Source organism: Paramormyrops kingsleyae, chromosome 2 (genome assembly GCF_048594095.1).
Source record: "Paramormyrops kingsleyae isolate MSU_618 chromosome 2, PKINGS_0.4, whole genome shotgun sequence".
Taxonomy (NCBI): domain Eukaryota; kingdom Metazoa; phylum Chordata; class Actinopteri; order Osteoglossiformes; family Mormyridae; genus Paramormyrops; species Paramormyrops kingsleyae.
Window position 1 is genome coordinate 10,343,140 of NC_132798.1, and position 22,012 is coordinate 10,365,151.

Consider the following 22,012-nt stretch of genomic DNA (forward strand, 5'->3'; position numbering starts at 1 on the left):
CGTCCTGCTCTGCTCGCCTGACCTGCCCGTCCTGCCCTGCTCGCCTGACCTTCCCGTCCTGTCCTGCTCACCAGCAGCCACGCCCGCAGCTCCCCCTGCTGATGCTGCCGCGCTGCTTACGGCGGCCCCTGCGGACCGCTCGCCGGCCTCGCCCGTCTCATCGGTCCAGCTCGGATCGCCTGTCGGCACTGCAGCCACGCCCGCGACTGCCGTCGCCGCTCTGCCTGCAGCACCGCCTGCAGCTGGCTGCTTACCTGAGGTGCCCACGGAGGCGCCCCCTGCTGGCCGTGTGATGGCGGCGCCCCCTACTGGCCGCGTTATGGCAACACCCTCTGCTGGCTGCTTGCCCGAGGTAGCCACGAAGGCGCCCCATGCCGGCCGCATAATGGCTGCGTCCCCTGCTGGCTGCGTGACGGCGGCGCCCGTTGAGGTGCCTCCTGCTGGCCGAACGCCCAAGACGCCCGCCGAGGCGTCCCCTATTGGCCGAGTGACTGCGGCGCCCCCCGAGGCGGCCCCTACTGGCCAAGGGACTGAGGCGTCCACGGTAGCCGCAGAGGCGCTCCCTCTTGTTCCGCCTGTCCTGCCGGCACCTGAAGTGCCTGTTTCACCTGTCCAGTCGGCACCTGAAGCGTCTGTCCCGCCTGTCCTGCTGGCACCTGAACTGCCTGTCACGCCTGTCCTGCTGGCACCTGAACTGCCTGTCATGCCTGTCCCGCCGGCACCTGAAGTGCCTGTCTCGCCTGTCCCGCCGGCACCTGACGTGCCTGTCTCGCCTGTCCTGCCGACGCCCAAGCCCGGTTCGCCGGTCCAGCCGGCCCAGCCCTGCTCGCCGGTCCAGCCGGCCCAGCCCTGCTCGCCGGCCCAGCCCTGCTCGCCGGCCCAGCCCTGCTCGCCGGTCCAGCCGGCCCAGCCCTGCTCGCCGGTCCAGCCGGCCCAGCCCTGCTCGCCGGTCCAGCCGGCCCAGCCCTGCTCGCCGGTCCAGCCGGCCGCACCCGCGGCTCCGCCCGCTGCCACAGCCAGGCCCGCGGCCCCACCTGAGGCCGCCGCTCTGTCCGCGGCCCCGTCTAAGGCCGTCGCTCTGGCTGCTCCGCCCGCGGCCACGCCCGTGGCTCCGGCTGCCCCGCCTGCGGCCACGCCCGTTGCTCTGGCTGCCCCGCCTGCGGCCACGCCCGCGGCTCTGGCTGCCCCGCCTGCGGCCACGCCCGCGGCTCTGGCTGCCCCGCCTGCGGCCACGCCCGCAGCTTTGGCTGCCCTGCCTGCGGCCACGCCCGCGGCTCTGACTGCCCCTCCTGTTGCCTCTTCGGAGGCTTTGACTTCTGCTCGCCCTACACTGCCCTCCCTCTTGACTCCCTCACCCTTGCCTCAGCAAGGCCGACACACCCCAGGACCGCGCCTGTCTGTTTCCCGTAAGGGACGGGGACACAGACGTCGGTCCCTGGTCCCGCCTACCCTGACTCCTGGCTCGCCCGTGCGCCCCCTTGCCGTGGTTCGGTGGCTGCCTGCGGGTCCTACGGCTCCGGCTCGGCTGTCGCCTCCGGATCCCCCTCCGGTGCCTCGTCACCCTCCTGTGGTCCCTCCGTCGGCGCCTCGTCGGCCGCCTCCGGGCCCTCCCACTTCGGCTGGGCGTCGGAGGGCGACTACCCTGGCTCCGGCTACGCCTCCTCCTGCGCCAGTGTTCCCTCCTGCTCCCTCCTTGTGTCCTTTGTCGGTCCCTACGTCTGTCTCCGTCTCCCCTGTGTGGTCCCTTCCTGCTCCGGTCTCCCTTCCACCTGTGGCCCCTGCGGCTGCCTTCCCTCGCCCGCCTGGGTTCCCTCGAGCTCGCCCTATTCTTTCTCCTCCCTTTGTTCCGTCTCCTCGTCCCTTTGTTCCTCCTGTCTCGGTTCCTCGTCCCTCTGTGCCTCCTCCGTTCCCTTCTGGTCCCTTTGCTCGTCCTGCCTTTTCTCGTCCCTCTGTGCCTCCCGTGTTCACTCCCGGCCCTTTTGTTCCTTCATTTTCTGTCCCCTCTCTGTCTCCTTTCTTGATCTGCCTGTCTGCGTTCCCTGTCTTGTGTCAGGTCATGTCGTTTTTCTGGTCCTTGTTCCTGTTCTGTGCCTCAGTCCTGTTTCCAGTGTCTTGTTGACGTTTTGCTTTTGTCTTCTAGGTCCTGTTCCCCGGTCTCGTCCGTCGCCTCCTCCCAGGCGCGCCCGGTGTGCGCGCCTTTGGGGGGGGGTTCTGTCATGATCCGTTCCGTCCGCTCCTGATGTGTGCCACGCCCCCTCATTCTCCACGTGTTCTTTCCCGATCGTGCCCAGCTGTTCCTTGTTGTTTCGGCTTGTCTATAGTATTTAGTCCGTGTCTGAGTCAGTCTTCCCCAGATCCGTCATTAATGTTCGTTGATGTTTGTTGGTGCCTTAGTCCTGTCTGCCCGAATAAATCCTCGTTACCTGACGTCTTGGCTGATTCGCCTGCTTCCCTGCTCGCCGCCGTTACCAGACGTAACATATGCCTTTCACATAGAAATAAAACATATATCAATGTATGGCACCCTCATGGATCCCATTAAAAATAATAGTTAAATTAATGAGTATTGCAATTATTCACCTTGTATTTGGTTTTATTACTGGTGTATGCTCTGATAGTGTATAAACTTGCATAGTGTATGTATAATCTTTAAACAACTTTTTCTTTGCTCATTATTCTGGCATTTAGAAACTTGCAAGTACTGCATTTGTTCCTCATTTGCTCAAAACAGCATTTTATAATCCAGATGTTTTCCCTGGGATTGTATCAGCGTTGAGAGTTGGATGAGAAATAAGGTGACATTTTTTACATGCATGTTTAACATTTGTAATTCTTCTCAGACTTCTTTGCTACAGCGTTTGCTTTCACTAAATGCATACTGTTATGTTTATAAAGCTCCTTTTATTTTGTGACTGGTTTGTCACACGCAATATATAAAAACCCAGTCATATTATTATTTACATATGCTGTGTTGTTTCTGCATAAAACTCATACATAACATTTATCTATTTAGCATTTTTTTGGTTGGGGAAAAATGTCAAATTCAGTGAAATACTACACAGGAGGGCATTTTTTGGGATCAGCATATAATTTAGATCTGCACTGCAGTTTCAGTGAAGCAGAATTTGCTAGGTCACATGATATCAGATGAAATTATTTTTTATAGTGTGAGTAGGCTGGACAAACGTGTGACTGCACACAGAATTCCAGGTTATAGTTTTTGTTATACCACATTTAAATTGTTGTTGTTTTTTTCAAATGTTTTTTGAATGTTTCATATTATTATCAATGTTATTATCTCATATAGATGTAAGCATATGAGTTTGGTGAATTTTCACCAATAGTCTACAAGTTATACGTTGGTATGTTAATGCATTTAGTCATCTTGTCTTTGTTAATCATACTGATAGTGATATTCTAGTCATTATTAATGTGTTTCTGTCTCTTCAGGTTTTGATACCATTATAGCTGGTTTGCAGTGGAGCCTATTGTACCTTATTAAGTTTCCAGATATACAGTCAAAGATATATAAGGAAATAGGTACTGCATTTTCTGATATTATCAGTCATATCACATTTGCACAAAATTTCACGTTTCCACTTATATTAGGAATAAAACAGAAATATTCACATATCATGCTAATTGATATTATTTTCTTTCTATATTGGTTTTATTTCTTGTAAAAGTATCTAACTGTATGTGAATATTACTACGTAGCAACATAACATGTTATAGTAAATATTACTACCTAGCTGCATACCTAAGAAAATATAGGAAAAGGATATAATTTCATGAAAATTATCTTTAACGAAAAAGCTGCTGCATTTGTGTTGCTTTCGCTGACTTTGTTTTTTGGGATTTTGCAGATAACATTGGTGTCATTGTCAGCCCCTGTGGTCCTACCGTGTCCCTTCCCCGTTTGGCCAGCAGGTGTTGCTGGTCATCCCGTCCATCATGTTGGTCTTTGTGTTTCCCCTGTTCTCTGTTAGCCTCATAGCTCAACACATTCAGCATGCAGTTCTCTGTGAACCCTTCTGTCCTGTGTTAGAATCCCACCTCCTCTGTTTTTGTATTTTGATCCCTAGTGTTTCATTTGAGTTTCTCTAGTTCTTGTGTCTGATTTTGTAGTTGGTTTTTGTTTTGTTCCTTGTGCCCCTGCTTGTGTCTTTACCTGTTTGTAATTCCTTAGTGTTGGTTTCTATTTCCCTGTTTCCTTGGTTAGTTCTTAGGTTCCCTGTTTTGTTCCTTTGACTTTATTAGTTTCACCTGTGGCCTGTTTTCCTGGTCTCTGCTAATTACCAAAACCTTGCAAAATTTGTATCTCAGCACGGCATTAATATTTTTACTTACATATCACATATTCCACTTCTTGCTTATTTTTCCTATATCAATAAATATGAACCCCTTATTAATTATTATTATCATCATCATTATTATTATGTGTAAATGCTACATGTCCCCCTGCATTGGGGTGGTGCCCCCCACCCTGGGTTATCTTGCTCCTGTAGATTCTGGGACAAGCTCTGGTCCCCTGCAGCCCTTGATATGGCTAGTGTATATCGAAAATGGATATGTTTATTATTGTTATTATTATTATAAACAGCATTACATCATTGTTTTTTATCACGTATTATTATTAGCATTAAGATGATAAAATGGTCAAAGGGCATAAACTTGATACGTAAAACGTAAATACGTGTACTGAATTTATGTGATCTTCAAGTTTAGTGTTGAAGGACAATTAAATAATAAAATATCCTTGTTTGATTAATTATTTTAATGTATGATTCTTATTATCATATATTACTCTATATCGTATGTTTGCCCTGTGATGGACTGAAACTGAATTGCTGTCTGTCAGTTGCTTGTAGTTTGTGATTGTGTGTGATTGTGCATGTGTGTGTGTGTGTGTGAATACCCTGTGCTGGATTGGTATCCCCCCCAGGGAGTTCCCTGCCTTCTTCCCTGTAGTACATTACAAGGCTATACTGCTTAAGCACTTATAGAAGATGAATGAATAGATGCCCTAGCAATGTCTATGGGCTACAAATTTGCAGCATAGGAAAAACAGGAATAATATCTACTATGTATGTACTTTTTGACTTCAGTTGAAGTTTCAGCTGAACTTTTTGCAGTTTCAGCAATATAGACATGCTAAATCTTAATTCTAATGTGCATAACTGCATTGAAGCATTAAGGGTGTTTCCTAGATAAGTTATCAAACTTCAGAACATCATGTATCCTTGCCAAGTTCAGCATAAAGTTCCTATATCCAGGCTTACCCCCTTGTTCTTATTGCCAGAATTCAAGAATTTCTTCAAGCATGTCTAAAGCCAATAATTTGCCTTATCTCAGGCTGCTCAGCCAATGCCTTGCTCTGACAGATACATCTTATTTTCTCATTCCCCAGGCATTACAATTAGAGTCTTTGTATTTACAAGTCATTTCACAAGTTCCACGGAACAGATACTCAAAAAGACCTGAGGAGAAATGCAGCAGACTCGCAAATAAATTAATAATTAAAGAGAAATTTCTTTTTAAGGAGATAAGACCAAAGCTAAATACCGTGAAGACGGTTCATTACATTAGACTATTATCTAAATGAGTTCATCAGGAAGGGAGATGGGAAGGAATCTTTCTCTCATGGCGTTACATTGTTTCTGCGCAAACCCAGCAGTGTGAAGTCATTGGTTACGCAAGTGGAAGGTGGAGAGTGCACAGAACACCTCGAACAACCATATAGAAAATCATTACCGTAAAACGGAAAAGTACTTCAATGCCCCAAAGCTGCGCGACTAATCACAGTATATGAGATGTCGATGAATCATACATTTAATGTATATGAAATATTCTAAAGTTTTTCAGCAGAACTATCTGTATCATTTCCAGGGCTGCCAACTATGCCTGTATCTGGTATGACACTCATGCTTTCAGATTCATGCTCACACAAGAAATCTTACTGCAAAACGATATTATTCCATTATAAACTTAAAATTAGCTACATTAAAAGTGTTAAGTTTGCAAGTTAGGGGTAGTTTGCAAACCCTACAGACTAGAAGGTAATAACACTGTTACATACAGTACATGTAAATGTGTGTGCAGACTTGTCTCAAATTGAAAATCTTACGTCAGCTGACCGAAGGAAGTTGGCAGCCCTGCTATTCTGAGAATGTAAATTCCACCTTAAGACAGCTACCTCTACATTCAGTTCTTTATAAAATTCATCCAGTATTTATTACTCACTCGAGTCTCCTCTTCTCTGCCCACTTCAATTTGCCTATTGAATGGTGGTTTTCAAATATGGCTTCACTGAAGCACAGTGTATGATAGCTTTTGTTCCATCTAATTCACCACAATTAGCTTCTTGCGCAAATTAACTACAAATTTCAAATCAAGGTCAATTATTTCAATGAATCATTCTCAGCTCTCGATCCACACAGTGATCCGTCCGTCATTCCATGCTTTACAAGTACTCATGCAATACTGCATGGTGCAGAGACGCGTGTATAGGATCCAATTTGTCATTTCAGTTGAGCATGAAATGAACGGTTAATCCCATTTAAGTTCTATTTCTACCTATTTATATTAATAATTAGTACAGTTTTCTGCACAGCTGTGTGAGGGATAAAGGCGTATTTTGGGCAGTAGAGGGCACAAGGCAGGGGATCACCCTGGATGTGATGCCAGTCCATCACAGGGCATATGCATGCCCACATTGTGGATAATTTAACTGCTTATCTTTGAACTGCTGAAGGCAGCCGGAGCCCCATAAGGAAGCCGCACACTATAGGGATAACATACAAACCGCACCAACCCTAAACCTTGAACTCTGAAAGCGTGAGACGATGTTGCAACTCATTGTGCTGCCTGATGCACAGCTCTGGCAATTTAAGCCCATTAACAGTTTCATAGTTTACACCCAGAGAGTAAAACATTAGCAAAGTATAAGAATTTATTATTTAAGGTATGGAGTTAAAAGCCTGTGTAAGTCAAACGATCCATAGCTCAGTATGTAGTTGTGTCTGTGGGAAAGATGAAGGTTTCTGATGAAGTTTGCTGTGAGAAATTTCCTGTCTTTTTTGTGGGCCTTGCTTTTACTGGCTACTGTCCCGCAAATGGAATCAGCCCAAGACAGAAGAAAATGTGGTATACGGAAAAACTATTTATTCACTCAAATTTTCTAATTCGGTCGGCATGCTTTTAAATGGCCCGTTTCGCGGTCTGCATTGCGGAATGTTTTTTTACTTGGTGGTGCAAGTAAATTATTACCCCTTATTGGGATTTGAACTTACAACATATTGGTTAACAGTCCAGTTCCTTAATTTAATCTAGTATGCTTTAGAAGTTAAAGTTATCCATTCATCTGTCTTCCACCCAGCAGTCAGGGTCATGGGATAAGCAGAATCAGGGCAATAGGCAGGGGTACCCCCTGGATGGGCAATAGGCAGGGGTACCCCCTGGATGGGCAATAGGCATGCAGGAGGAAACACAAGTACTTCGGGGAAACCCATGGGAGATCATACACACCACACATATACAGCAGAGGTGGGATTCAAACCCCCTTCCCTGGAAGTGTGAGGCAACCCAGACTTTGTGTATAGTATGTTCCCAAGAAAACAGGAATGATGCTGCAATATTTAAGTTCAACCACCACATCTGTAGGCATAATCTCCAGCGTCGGACAAATGACCATGGAGGTTATATTGAGCACTGAGAAACGTGACATATTTCACCCTCAATGTACGGAATTTGTGAACCTATTTGACCATATAATGTTTAATCAGTTTATGCAGGAAGTTTTCAATTAACAATTGTTTTTCTTTTGCTTAAATGATAATTGTGATACAATATCAGAGTTAGTAATATGTGGTTCCAAGAGTAGTTGTCAAGTTTTTTTTTTTTTATCAGTCTATTGATATGCATTTTTATAACTTTATTTCTGATTATCAGGCTGTTCACTTGATGTACTTGGTTTGCAGAACCAGACATGCTGAGGATCCAGTGCTTGTATGTTCACAAAGCTATCATTTCTGGCCTAATCTGTTTTCAGATGACTGATATATTGGCCTTTTGTTGATATCATCCATGCTCTGTATGAATAAGAAATTTGAGCTATGAGATGCTGGGGGTTTGGATTGTGCTCAAAGTCAAGTGGAATTTTTCTGTCCCTGTCATCCTTGTCTAATTGCTGCAACTGGATCCTTCTGCTTAACAACAGAACCAATCTCATTTGCCGCATGGCTGTGGCTGTGCCTGCCAAGTGAGGTAATCTCTCATGACGAGTCCCCTCACAATAGCAGCTCAAACTGGTGGTGACTCTCTAATTGTCTTGGGTCTCAGGCTGCCTCTGCTAACACTGTACCCTCACCTCGCACCCCCTCCCCTCCATTTTCCCACTTAACTCATTGCAAAAAGACACCTACGGTCTTTAAAAAACCATTTTTGGGGGCAAAATGATTGTCCTGGATTCCAACTTCATTATAAAAAACCACCTAAAAACACTTGCTATTGTTTATTTAAATATTTCACAGAAAAAGCAGGAGAAGCACCTTACATGTGTTTTTCATGTACGATATTTGTATTTCCGCCACTGAACATATATAATCACACATCGTCATCCACTGGTTGTCCCGATTTTAACTTCAGAATGATCTGAAATGCAAGTAATGTCTTGTTAAGAAGGAGAGGCAAAAATGAACCTCAATACGGCGCTTTGTGCAATATCTTAGTATCAATAAAATATTTAAAAAGGCTGCATTAATGCACTTCGGCACGTTCTCTATGGCTCCACCTATAGGAAGAAATATGAAGAAGCCACTCTCCCTTTTGCAGTAGCATAAAGGGGAATCATCTTACGTTGTTACAAACAAAACTCATTATGACACAACTATAGCATGAATGTTCACAAGTACAACATTTTAACAGTATTTTATTTCCATTTGGTGTCTTTGCTAATTCACTATCAATTTAGTTAAATTTAAATACACATTAATGTCCACAGTAGTGAAAGACTGTTACGGTTTCTAATTATCCCGTTCAAAGCAGCATTTATTGTCATATACAGCTATACATATGTTCTGTTTTTCATTGCAAAAGGCCTGTCAAGGTGTGTTAAATAAATAATACATTTGCAGCGTGTGCACAGATCAAGGTGTCTAATTTCCTAATGAAATATGGGAAGGGTTTGGACTGATTAATAGCTCTCCACGTATTTGCTGATGCAATATGATCTTACAATAGTTCACAGGAGGGATGAGGAAAACTAAGAAAATGCAATAATCGCATATGGAAATGAAACAATATATTTCCTAGTCGGTCTTGTGAAAATGGAGTCTATTAATATGATCCAGGTAAATCCCTTCACGTATGCACTAAACTTTTTAAATCTAGGGGTAAAAATTTGTCCATTTAAAAAACGCATAATTACATTTGAATAGGTAAAAACAATGAGGTATTTGAGTGACATACCTCTTTGAGATGAGCAATCTCTTTGCTCTCAGAATTTTTTTGAGCCGTATTAGTTATTGCTTTGACTCGTGTTGCATAGCTAGAATACAAATGACAATGGGGGTAATCAGAACACAATGTACGTGTATTAAAACAAAAATGGAGATAAGCAAGTAACATTGATAAAGTCCCTTTAAGGTATTGTTTTGGGTGCCTTGGGCATTGCTGTAATTTGCATTGCTTTGGAACAGATTTTTTTTCCTGTGCCCCCAAATGCTATATCTTGGAACTTGTTCACTTGTCACAATCCCTGCCAACATAATGTCTTAAGACTGTGCATTCATGGGCAATCACAGTATGCAATCAAGAGCTTTACATACCATGGGTAATTGCCCATCAGCAGTCTCAACAGCAGTACACAGAGTAATGATAAGACGACAGGCTGCACACCTTACCTTAACGAGGTGAGAGTCTCCTCAGTATTGCAGCTGGCGGGGGAGATGTTGACGAACATGAGTGTTTTGGCATTTCCCCCCAGAGAGTCCTGCATGAACTGGGTTAACTTGTTGTTTCGGTAAGGGACATAAACTTGCTCTGTAGACAGAGCAAATATGACATCACCCAGAGCACTCAGGGATTTATTGATGGAATTCGCCTCCTGCAAAAGATTCATATACGGCTGAAATTCATACACTAATGCAATATAAAGAATAGCTGACAATATCCCATGTGCATTTAAAGAAAATGTGTAAATGATCTTCATGTTGGTGCAAAAATGATGTTATGTATGTCAAAGTGTGTCAGCTTAGCCATTTCAAAACCTCTCCTAAAGTCACCCCAGTATTTGCACTTATCATTTATATTTGTAGTACTCTTAATTTGCATATGTTCTAATGTTGAATTGTGTTTAGTTACTATGCACTTACTACCCAGATAAATAGCTTTAAACATTTTCTTTGACTGCTTAAGACTTTTGCACAGCACTACTTGCATAGTAATTAAAACTGATACTGATACTCTGTGCACTGGAAAAATATCATTTTATTGTGTTTGAAATGTAGACATTTTGCAGTGATATTTGAAGCATTAAGAAGAACTTTGTTATTTGAATGATTACTATAGGTATTCTTCACTATTTCTTACAGTTTCGGTCAGTTATCTGTGTTGAATTTTCTATTTATTTACACCTCAACATATTTCAACTTTAATGTGTAGAATGTCTTCTTAAAAATAACAGTGTTGTTTAAACACTAGATGTAACAGTAGCAATGATGAGTCCAGTGTTTGCTATGAATATCCTTAATGTTAAATTTACATTAATGCATATTCAGGCGCTATACCTGATAGCAATCAAGTTGTTTTGCCTTATTTCTATTAGATTTCACATGACCTGGATGACTGAAAGCCTGCTGACACTTACCCAGGCGCCATGTTCGTCTGCATTCTGCTCTCACCTTAAGCTGCTCATCCTTGGCTCCCGTCTTCGCCACCCGTTCACTTCCTGCCAGGTCGACCAGGCTCAGCTTCCCGTAGCTTACACAGCCATTGGTGTGGTTTCTGCTCTCCATGGTGATTCCAACGATTAGATGAGAGCGGGAACTCTCCATGTTCATTTCTGAGGAAATAAAGCATCACGACTACAGGACACGGACTACAGGACACGGACTACAGGACACGGACTACAGGACCAGCTAAAACCGATTAAAGGTGAAAGAAAACAGACAAATACAGTATGCTAAGTAATTATACAATTGGTAACGTTGAAGTTCTGAATATGAGTTACAACAATAGGATATGAAGGCTACGGAGGCCCACTGGCCAAGCTCAGAGCTCTTTCATTGTGCTGCACTTAGGAAATGTCCCTTAAAACCATTAATCCAAAGCATGTTGCAGGGTCCTTTTGCAGTTTCCTGATGCACGTACTTGTGGCCGCAATGTGTCGATTACAACAGCCCTGTTCAAACAGTGCCAGAAGCTCCTCAGCGCTGGCTGCGTCCTTTGTCTCCGCTCCGTGAGCGATCACAAGTCCCTTCCTGTCCTTCTTAATTTCTATTCTTTTACCGAGTGCATCGACAGGACTGACGAAGAGATCCAGCAGGCGTTCGTTGTACAGTTCCAGCATACACATGGAGACCTGAGGAGCGACACGACACGTTCGGGGGGCAAAGAGTTGTAAAAACATAGGGAAAGCATAGTGGATCTTAATTAAAGGAAATTACATGTGCAAAAAAAAATGTACTTTCAGTTCCAAGCAGAATAGTATTCCTTAAACTACAGTATATAGAGCCATCATTAGCAAATATCTAATGTAGAACAGTTACAGTGTTACTCTTTTCATACGTAGCAGGTAAAATTCAGTTTTTTAACATGCTTTATTTCTACAATGTAAGAAAAGACCCTTTGAACTTGGATATTCTTCAGACAATATTTTTTCTTGCCTTGAAATCAAACTTGGAACTGTTTTCCTGCGTGATGTGAAATATTGTTCTAAACGTGCGCGGCATGATTCCTGGGTTCTTCAGATCTTTGTCGCCGACCATGGTGAAGGTCTTTCCTGAGCCTGTTTGTCCATATGCAAAGATGCAGACATTATACCCATCTATCGCAGACTGAATAAGCCTAAGGAAACAAAAGGAATGTGCGTATATATTTTGAGAATGGATTCAATCAAAAACAGCATAATGAATAAAAAATACAATTCAGAAATATTGTAATGGTAAATTGTAAAGATAACTCAGCTGAACTCTCAGAATCAGATGTGTTAATTTATAACAATGGAATTCAGTCACTATCTGCTTTTCCTAAGCTGCAGCTTTACTTCAAAATGATTGTATCAATTCTGTACTTTAAGTGCATTTCTGCAGAAAAAAAATCTTTACACTTCCACAGAGAGGTCCACGCTAAATGTTACAAAGCTTTTTTAAAGCAATTTGCACAGCTGTCACCGCGGAGACAGCTCTGCAGTCAAAGAAAGTGCAGCGTCTCAATGGGATAGGAAGGCTATGGAGGCCCACCGGCCAGGCACAGAACTCGCCTAATCCAGCAGCTGGAATCTGGCCCAGCTAAGGAGGCGAACCTCACCTGCTTATGTCCTGGAAGACGTCTTCCTGTGAACTTGTGGGGTTGAAAACTCTATCGAACTGGAACTCCTTCAAGCCCCGTGAAGTTTCCACTGTGACTGAGTAATCGTCCAGGCAGTCGACAACAGGGATACTTCCACAGCTTGTCTCAGCCTCGCTCATGGGCCTTATGCGACAAAACACTCTGATTTTCCCTGCATACATACCCACAATCACTGATCTTTTCCATCCAAAAATTTCAGTTATATTTGTTAATATACAAACAAAACATGCGATGTCAAATGCAGTTTCACACCACCCATTACTGGATAAGTGGTGATGGAAGATGGATATATGGCTGTTGAACTCCATCCATTCATTCATCCATACATCCACTCATCTATCCACACAGTACAAGGCAACAAGACCAGGGAATACCCTGAACGGGAAGCCAGGGCAGACCAGATTCACAGGGCATGTTGAAATTTCAGTCGTCAGAATTTTCATTGAACCTTGCAGTCACACATTCATCAATGTGTCATTGAAATGTCTAACCTTTCATGTCTTCCACCATATTAAAATATTTTTTCCTCATTGTTCTTTCGGAGTTGTAATTTTCAGTTATCCGCTTAGTCTCTTCTCTGGCTTGTTTGAACTGTAAGTATAGATATACCACAATGTGCATAGATATTGCAATAGAAGAAAGAAAAAAGCTGCCAACAGAAGGTGTAGATTCCAATAAAAAAAAAAATTACACCAATTGCATTTGTTTTTCTCACCTCAGTTTGTAGCTGTAACAGCTGCTGGCCCAAACTTTTTATTCTGAAATTGTTGTTCTCAAGAACCTAGTTTTATAGAAATTTTGTGAAAGGGAGAGCAGCCTTGGAATTTAACACATAATTACTGTATGTGTCACTGTCCATAAATCGAAGCATTCAACAATTTTAGTGAGCAATAATATAATTTTCAGCATGTCCATTCCATGTTTTGCCAAGGTACGCATTTCACCTGCCATAATTGTCAAATCATTATTTCAAATGTTGAATGATTCCTTGTACTTACCTGACAATGTTCTTCATCCGGCCCGCTGCAGTTGTGTTCAAGCTTCCAAGTACCATCTTATTATAGGGACAGAAAATATAAAATCATTCATCCAGGGACATGAAAGTATTATTTGTTTGGTAAAGAGGAAATGTGACCATCACAGGTGGTGGGATACAAAATGCCATTGGAAGTCAGAGTCACATGGAATAAAAGGACTATTTCATTATAGGGAAAGTACAGTAACCATCAAATATATATATATATATATATATATATATATATATATACAGCTCTGGAAAAAAATAATTGACCACAGCAACATTTTCAGTTTCTGGCTTTACACCTATGTAAAGTATATATATATATTTTTTTTTTGCAAACTCCAGCCTGGCTCATCCCTGCTTCTCACTGATGAAGGACTTAATTCTTCCTGGTTTTATGGGTCTTCAGTCCTGTTTCTAGGAGCCTGTTATGAATTGTCCTAGCAGTGCACTTCACACCTGCACTTAATGTTTCTCATTCCATCTGAAGGTCACTTGATGTCATCCTCCAATTTATGCGGAACTGTCAGATAAGTTAATGGTCATCTCTGGCATTAGAGTCACTTCTGCCCTCTACCTGGCTGGTTTTTGGTCATTCCCAGTGTCTCCTGCTTCACCTTGTTCTTGTGTACTGCCAGGGGCGTTGCTAGAGATTTTGGGCCCCATGACAGCATATCATATTAGGCCCCCCAGTCCAAACCAATCCAGTTATTTTCCTAATTTTTTAGGGCCCCTGTCACTCAGGGGCCCTTGGAATCGTCCTAGCTTTCTTCCCCCTTACGGCGCCCCTGTGTGCTGCTGTCTTACAAACTTTGAGCCTGGAAGCAGCCTGCAGTTTAGCTTTCTGCCAGCAGAACCAGGATTAGACCAGGATTTAAAAATGGAGATTTTTTACAAATATAGAGTGGTTGCTTATTTTTTTCCAGAGCTGTATATGCACTCTCAGAAAAAAAGGGTAAAAATGTATACCTTTGCTTGTCACTGGGGCTGTACCCTCAAGGCTCTGCCAATTGTACCCTTGGCTGTAGGTAATTGTACCTTTTAAGGTACAGAATTAGACTCTGAGGAACATTTCTGTACTATTGATGGTACATTAATGGTGTTTGTACCTTTGGGATGTTCCTCAGAGTCCATTTCTGTACCATAAAAGGTACAGATATAAGGGTACAGCCCCAGAGACATGCAAAGGTACAAATTTTTACCCTTTTTTCTGAGAGTGTGCCGAGATTCCCTGTCAATATGTTTTTTTTTTGCATAAATGACTTTGTATCTATTTGATGTGCAAAATACCCAGTACAGGATATATAAACACCTGAGAGTGAAGGAATTAAACCTTTCTTGATACATTCCAAGGCAATGTGTACGGCTTCAGTTTTCTGTAACGAAGTACATCTTCTATGCTGTTCCTCAGTTAGTCTTTCCCTGAAATTACAAACACATGCACACAGTCACATGCTATTTTTTTTTATTATATTTTGCAATCACATCAATAATCTGAAGAGAGTCTAACCACTCTGGTTCGTCCTCTCCCTGGTGTCTGTGATTTGTTGTAGTCATCTGCTCTTGGTCAGGCACCTCCTTGGCTTGTGCTAATTCCAGACCATTGTCTTCCGCCATATGGTCAACCAGAAGCTGTGCTTCAGCCACGTTCTGGTAGATATCATGGGCCTGTTTCAGAAGTAAGCAGAGCATTTCACTTTAACATTACCTACGCTATATATTGTATTATATCCATCTTTCACCAAGATTATATTATTAGTCTTCAGGCTGGCGTTCCGAAATGCCACACTAATGCCTAAATATCTGCCTTATTCTTCTTCATCTACTTCTTCTTTATCTTCCTCTTTTTCTTCCTCATCTTCTTTTTCTTCTTCTTCCTCTTCTTTTTCTTTTTATTACCATTGATATTTAAGTGCATTTATTACCATTTATTACCTTGATCAATGTCTATTTCTAGCGGAAGGACACGTTTTTAGAATTCTGCTTAGCTAGATATCAGTTTCAATAAACTTAGTAAATTATCCATTGGAATTTGGAATTACTTTACAATTACTATTTTATGATGTTGTTAAAGTGAAGGCAGAAATGAGAATGGTTCCACTTTAATACTTCAAATTCTGTTCGCCGCAAAAGAAGCACATTAGAAACAGGCAAATTGAAGTACTGAAATACAGAGCTTTTCGATTATCAGGGTCTCTACTGTAGTTCTCGCACAAGATTAAATAAAGCAGAATTAGATGTCATGATTGAACAGTAATTATAGAGTGCCACTTAATATTGCTACAAAATATTCAGTGGTGTAATACAGCACAATTCCAGGGCATAGGGGAATTATGAATTAGAGTGATCCCCGCTATATCAGTGTATATCATCGTACAGTTGAGGAATACCATCACCTTTTGTATAATTGTTCTGAGTAAGGCAGTACATGGGATTCGTATTGCTGTAATAAGTGTCTGTTCCCTCTCCATTTCCCTTTCTCCTTGAAGGAGCTCAGTGATCTCCCGCTCTCGTTTGTACAGGTTCTCCTTCAGAGTTTCCAGACGGGCTTGTGCTCCCTCTAGTGTTAACTCGCCGCTACCACCACAACTTTCACTCTCTCCGCCATCTTCTGTCTCTGGCTGGAAAAGCGGAGTAAAGCAATGAGCTCAAACGTTATCTTTAATGTTTCTCAGGTAATGCACACCTTCAATAAATGTATCAAGTTTGCAAGAAATGTGAAAAACATGTACACATGCCTCAGAAATTATAAGAAGCATCTTGGTTTGTGGTACAAACATTAAGGAGATCTTTTTGTGCAGAATATGATTGCTTACATACAGTATGTAAGTCATACTATGTAATGTGTACACTGTAGATCAGTGATCGTTAAGCTCAGCCTTCCACCCCCATCAGACCTGTAATAAATCGGTTCTCATCACGGAGGTCACATTGATCTCCTCATTGGCACATGTGGGCTTCAGCATCACCTGGATACTCCCCAGTTCCTGCCTGGCCATCTGAAGCTCCTGCAATGCTAAAGCAAGACAAAACAGCTTTATACGACACCCAGTGAAAGTCCTCACTTATGGACTGTAAGTCTTATAGTAGCACCTGAGATAGAAGTGAAATAGATTAAGAAGATTCTTGACAAAAAGTTGTCAAACATTTCCGCCATCATCCTATTAATCTGATCTCTGTTTCACATGACTGTCTGGTACAGCAGAGAAAAGCATCAAATGGTTCAGTATTTTGGAACTATATTCCCCATCATGGATTTTTAATTTACGTGCAAAAGATCAGATGGATTGTGAGTTTCAGTTTCTTCAAACTCACTATGAAGTCACACATTTGTTTTTGGTTAAAAAGTACTTGCGATAGTGAAGCAAATCTTACACAACAATATATTCTAAATATACCTGGACATGATTTATCTAAAAAGTAAATATTTTCCTTCTCTTACTCTCCTAATGGTTTTATGAGTATTTAGTACTCATAAAAATCACAGTGAGTGTATCCTTGGATAGAGTACTGAGATTCCATCCTGCATTAATGCACTAATACAGAAAACAGCAGATACAAACTTACTGGATGCCTGGTGCTTGTGGAGCAGGTCTAACCTTGTGGAAAAGAGCTCAAGCATTTCCAGCTAAAAAGAGCACATTCAGTGTTTTGCATTCAATACAGCAATTATGGACTTTTTAATAAATTTTCAACATGTTTATGAGATGTACAGATAAACTTCTCTGCCCTTCTGTTACAGTATATACAAGTAAATTTCTGTACTACTGTGACTTAATTAGTGAATTTCCAAATTTCTGTGCCATTGTACATTTACAAGTGTTTCTGCTGCTAGAAAATAATACACAAAAAGGTGATATTACATTTTCAACACGTATTTACTGTATGTTGTTAGTTTGGAGTATATCAAATCTCAAACATTATAGTGCACTCAATATGTGCATCTTCATGTGTGTTGTGTTGAAGCAAACATGGAATGGAGTTTTAAAAGAAAAGCAATAAAAACCTTTTCTCTTTCCCATTTGGCAGCATCTGCCTGGTTCTTCTCTTGAAGAGCTGTTTTCTCTTCCAGATGTTTTTGGTTGCGGTTTTTTAAGGTCTGGGCCATGGATCAGAGGAAAATTCACTAAAGCTGCTTTTTCGTTAATTAATTTTAGTTGAAGGGCCAAATTAACTGCACCCTCATACCTGTAAAATTGTGGGTTTGTCCTGCCTGTGCCTTTGGGGGTTTTACTTTACCCTCACCGTCCAAAGACATGTGATTAGGGACATTGTTTCTAAAGTATGTGATTGTGCATGTACATATCTGAGCCCTGCACTGCCTGGGACAGGCCCCGCCCCCACTGCTTCTATATACCCGGAACAATTATGGAAAATGGATACAAATTACAGTTTTTTTTGCGTGCAAACTCCCCCCCAAAAACAGCCAGGGACAGGCTTCAATCTCATAACCCTATACAGTACAGTAGGTGTGAGAATGAGGCATTAAAAACAGACACTGTTCCAGCCATGGCTACAGAAAAATGTAATATATCGTACTTGTGTATAGTCCTGAAATTACAAATTAGACTATTTTTTTTAAATGAATGATTTCACTGTTTAATTTTTAGCCAGTTGTTGAAAGTTTTACATTTTCCTTTTGATTTGAGATGATATTCATTGTGTTCATTCTTCATTACACCTTGAACTTTTAAACAAAGAACTATATGTTACAATACATGTCTTACACTAGCATGTCTGTAATTACCTTTATTCTTTCTTCACAGTAAATGTTTTTCTTCTCCGCCATCTCCTGGTATACATCCAACATTCTCCTTAAGGAGATGAGCTTATTTTGATAATGAGCATTGACCTTTTGGATTATTTTTTCCTAAATAAAGACCAAGAAGTTCTCATGAAATACACAAAAGCTGATTGAACAGCAGCTGATTTTCATTTTATACAAATTCTTCAATTTTATTGGTTAAAATGATGCAAGACATGCTTAATCTCTGGGCTGGTTTCAATTGAATTTATTTTAATATGTAAGCACCTGATTGTTTTTTGCTGCATTTATATAGCTCTCTTCAAGCTCGTTGACAATTTCCAAATGTCTTCTTTTCATAAATTCCATGTCTTCTATGATCTGTTAAATAAATAACAATGACAGTAGCACAAAAACAACAATATGGACAATTCCAGGCAGATGTTTAAACTTTTACTTTTTTACATAATATGAATAATACAAAATTGTGAGTATGAGTTTGATATTAAGCAAATTGCATATTTGTTTTCATAGGAAGCTTGTATGAGGTTTGATTGGAGAGACTTAATAAGAAACATATTATCTGACCAGCTACACAGGCATCTCTAGGTTCCTGCCATGTGACGATGTAATAAGTCTTTCTTTGTATGACCCATTATGAACAGAAGGGTGTTTCTCTTCCAATTGTAGCATGTGTGGTGTTAGGTCTTGTCCTTTTCTGAGTTATTTACTGTAATACTTCCAGCAGTTAATAGTGATGGGTTCATATGAAAAAGTACAGCTCTCAGGTTAATTTTCTGCTTAATTGTTGCTGGGTGTGTTTGTGCTGATCCAAATAGTCAGTTCTCATGAAATATATAATTCAATTTTTTTAGCACTGTAATCCAGAAACAACCCTCCTTAAATGTTAACCTACCACACTTGCAATCTGGTCATAACCGATTCGACATGAAGACTCCATCATACCTGAGTGACGCACAACTTGGCTGAATCATAGGGAATAAATATTTTTAAACTAGCATCTTCTTCCTCGCGTTTCTCTCCGGCTCTCATAACATCACGTGCTGCATGTATTTTTAAGAAAAACATGCAAATTACAAATTAGTAGGAGAATCCATTATGCTCATTATAACCACTGACAGACAACATGCACATTTTAGTTGTATTAAATGCTACAGTAGTATATAAAAGCAGCTTATTTAGCAGATGGAAGAAAAATCCAATTTGCTTTTGCAGTTTAAGCACTATGGGCAATTGTTCCATTTTCCTCCCTTGTCAGGGTCTGTACCTTCTTATCCTGCCCTCTGTGACCCTGCTGTAAATTACACCCCCCCGTCTTAGTTCCTAGTCATGTAAACCTGGGGGTCCTGGGTTTCAGACTAGTACATCCCAGTGTCGCCTGTTTGGGATTTTGTTTGCCTTTTGTCCTCCAGTCTTTGTAGTTTTGGTTTTCTTAGTGTTTATTTTCTTTCATAGTTCTCCCATCCGTGCTCCACCCTCCCTGCGTTAGCATTCGGTTTTTTGTTCTTCTCGTATTTTCTATCAGTCTTGTATTTCCAATGTTTGATTAGTGCTTTCTAGTTTAACCTCCCTAGTTCTGTTTCACCTGTTGCTTGTATTGTGTTCTGTTTTGATTGGTTGTTAAGTTAATACTTCTCTCCTGTGTCCTCGTTAGCTCAGTCTGATTTCTGTATTTAAGTTCTTGCCTTAGTTCGATTTGCCAGTTGGTCATTGTCTTAGTTTGTGTCAGAATGTGCATGGTCAGTTACTGTGTGATTTGTACTCCGTTCCTTTGGCTGCTTCTGTTCCCTGTATTGCTCTGGTTCCAATTTCTGTTATCCTACAGTTTCTTGTATTTAGTTCTTGTTTCTCCCCATTTGCTCTTCACCCCTCCTGGTCCGTTATTTTGTGCCTTCCCCAGTGTTCAGTTGCCTAATAAACCCCAGCTGTCTTGTGATCCACCAGTCCATCCTCACCTTCCTTTCCTGTCTGCCATGCCACGCTGATGTGACACTCCCTCCCATTACTTCAACACAAACACTGATGTGGGGTGTTGAATGTGATTATTTTATTTACTGGCAGGGATTTCCTGGTTTGCCCTCCCATCACATTTATAAGAACTGATGCAACTAATATACAGTATGAACTGCATTTCATCATTTTTTTCTTTATACTAAATAATTCTATGCCTATACCTATCCTTACAACCACTTATAGAGGAGGGTCATATAAAATGTTATATTTAATAGCACAGATATAACAAATAATTCTACATGAAATAAATATTTAGTAAATGTAATGAGCAGACTCATCGGACAGATATTGAATTAGTCAGGTATTAAACATTGAACAATAGTGCCTTGAGTGTGTAATTATTATGGTTGATCTTTATATTACTAAAAGCACTGTTTAGCATGCAGCTAATTACAAGAGAGCTGTGGATGATTGCTTATCTTGATAAGACAGCATGCATCTGTCAAATAAAACTCATTGCAATTTCATATACCAATGCAAATGATCTAATTGGACACCACTGGTTGTATTTTTCATAGAATTTTATTTATAAGTACAATATTTGAAACAAGTAATATTTTAGAATTTGGGTGGTCAGTGTTGACAGACCACAGCACACAACAATGAAATGTGTCCTCTGCATTTAATGCATATGTGACATAGCAGGGAGCAGCTAATTCAGCACCCGGTGAGCAGTGCTTGGGAGCAGTATCTTGCTCGTTGGGGATTCAAACCAGCAATCTTTCAATTAGAAGTGCACTTCCCTAACCATTAGGCCACCACAGCCTTCTTAGTTGAGCATGTGAATTGAGGCTTACATCAGTAATATTTACCTTGAAGTCCAATCTTCCTGTCCGCTCTCATCCATTGCTTAAAGACATTCCATCCAACCTTGTTTTTCTTCAACCATGAGTCTTTGTATTTCATGACAGTTTTGAAAAGCAGAAATAAAAATGCAAATAAGAAAAACTCATTTGCACATCAGCTTCTGTACCCATGGCAAGGGTGAATAACTCTATTCACGTTTATCATGTAATTAATTAGAAAATGAATGAATGAATGTTACATTTACATAGTGCATTTAAAGACACCCAACACACTTTACAGAACCAATGGGGAGCCACTTCAGCCACCACCACTGTGTAGCCCCCACCTGGAAGATGGGTCGCGGCCATCCTTGCTCTCACCTACAGAAAGCAAGTTGGGGGAGGCATAAAGAGAATTTCCCTATGGGGATCAGTAATCAAACAGCCATTCTGTACCAGTACTCTCACCACACAGTAGCTAAGGTGGTGAAGAGGCAGGAGAGAATTCACCAGTTTGATATAAGGGGTGATTAGGAGGCCAGATTTGAAAGGGCCACAGTGGGCAATTTTAGCCAGGGAATCGGGGTACCACCCCTACTCTTCTGAAAGATGTGCAGGGATCTTTTACAACCTTAAAGAGTTGGGGCCTTGGTTTTCTGTCTCATCTAAAGGACGGCACCATTTTTACAGCACAGTGTCCCATCACTGAGGTGGGCCATGGGCATCCACACTGACCACAGGATTGAGCCTTTGTTGGGCAATTCATGTTGAATTTTCTGTATTGCAAGGGAGGTATATTTTACTGCAAACAAAATCATCTTAATCATAAACTCTTTCCTCTATATCCTATTGAAATGC

At 41.5% G+C, this 22,012-nt stretch overlaps 1 protein-coding gene across 7 annotated transcripts in view; it reads right to left on the minus strand.

Annotated features, from left to right (window-relative positions):
* The window catches only part of LOC111839362 (uncharacterized), a 32,079-nt gene that overhangs the window by 1,946 nt on the left and 8,121 nt on the right, over positions 1-22,012 (minus strand). For 4 of the 7 annotated variants that reach the window (XM_023803204.1, XM_023803201.1, XM_023803199.1 and 1 more), the window contains 20 exons: positions 21,182-21,262; positions 19,302-19,399; positions 18,624-18,716; positions 18,339-18,461; positions 17,598-17,690; positions 17,159-17,219; positions 16,489-16,607; positions 15,988-16,212; positions 15,102-15,259; positions 14,904-15,013; positions 13,569-13,624; positions 13,286-13,351; positions 13,062-13,161; positions 12,529-12,721; positions 11,886-12,066; positions 11,371-11,581; positions 10,902-11,062; positions 9,903-10,105; positions 9,469-9,547; positions 8,498-8,652 (listed from right to left, as the gene is read on the minus strand). In XM_023803204.1, the coding sequence (XP_023658972.1) occupies positions 8,605-8,652; positions 9,469-9,547; positions 9,903-10,105; positions 10,902-11,062; positions 11,371-11,581; positions 11,886-12,066; positions 12,529-12,721; positions 13,062-13,161; positions 13,286-13,351; positions 13,569-13,624; positions 14,904-15,013; positions 15,102-15,259; positions 15,988-16,212; positions 16,489-16,607; positions 17,159-17,219; positions 17,598-17,690; positions 18,339-18,461; positions 18,624-18,716; positions 19,302-19,399; positions 21,182-21,262 (2,459 nt within the window). In that variant the 3' untranslated portion in view covers positions 8,498-8,604. Of the gene's footprint in view, positions 1-8,497; positions 8,653-9,468; positions 9,548-9,902; positions 10,106-10,901; positions 11,063-11,370; positions 11,582-11,885; positions 12,067-12,528; positions 12,722-13,061; positions 13,162-13,285; positions 13,352-13,568; positions 13,625-14,903; positions 15,014-15,101; positions 15,260-15,987; positions 16,213-16,488; positions 16,608-17,158; positions 17,220-17,597; positions 17,691-18,338; positions 18,462-18,623; positions 18,717-19,301; positions 19,400-21,181; positions 21,263-22,012 lie in introns of those variants that run through there. The other 3 variants (XR_002837082.2, XM_023803202.2, XR_002837083.2) reach the window with 3 other exon arrangements.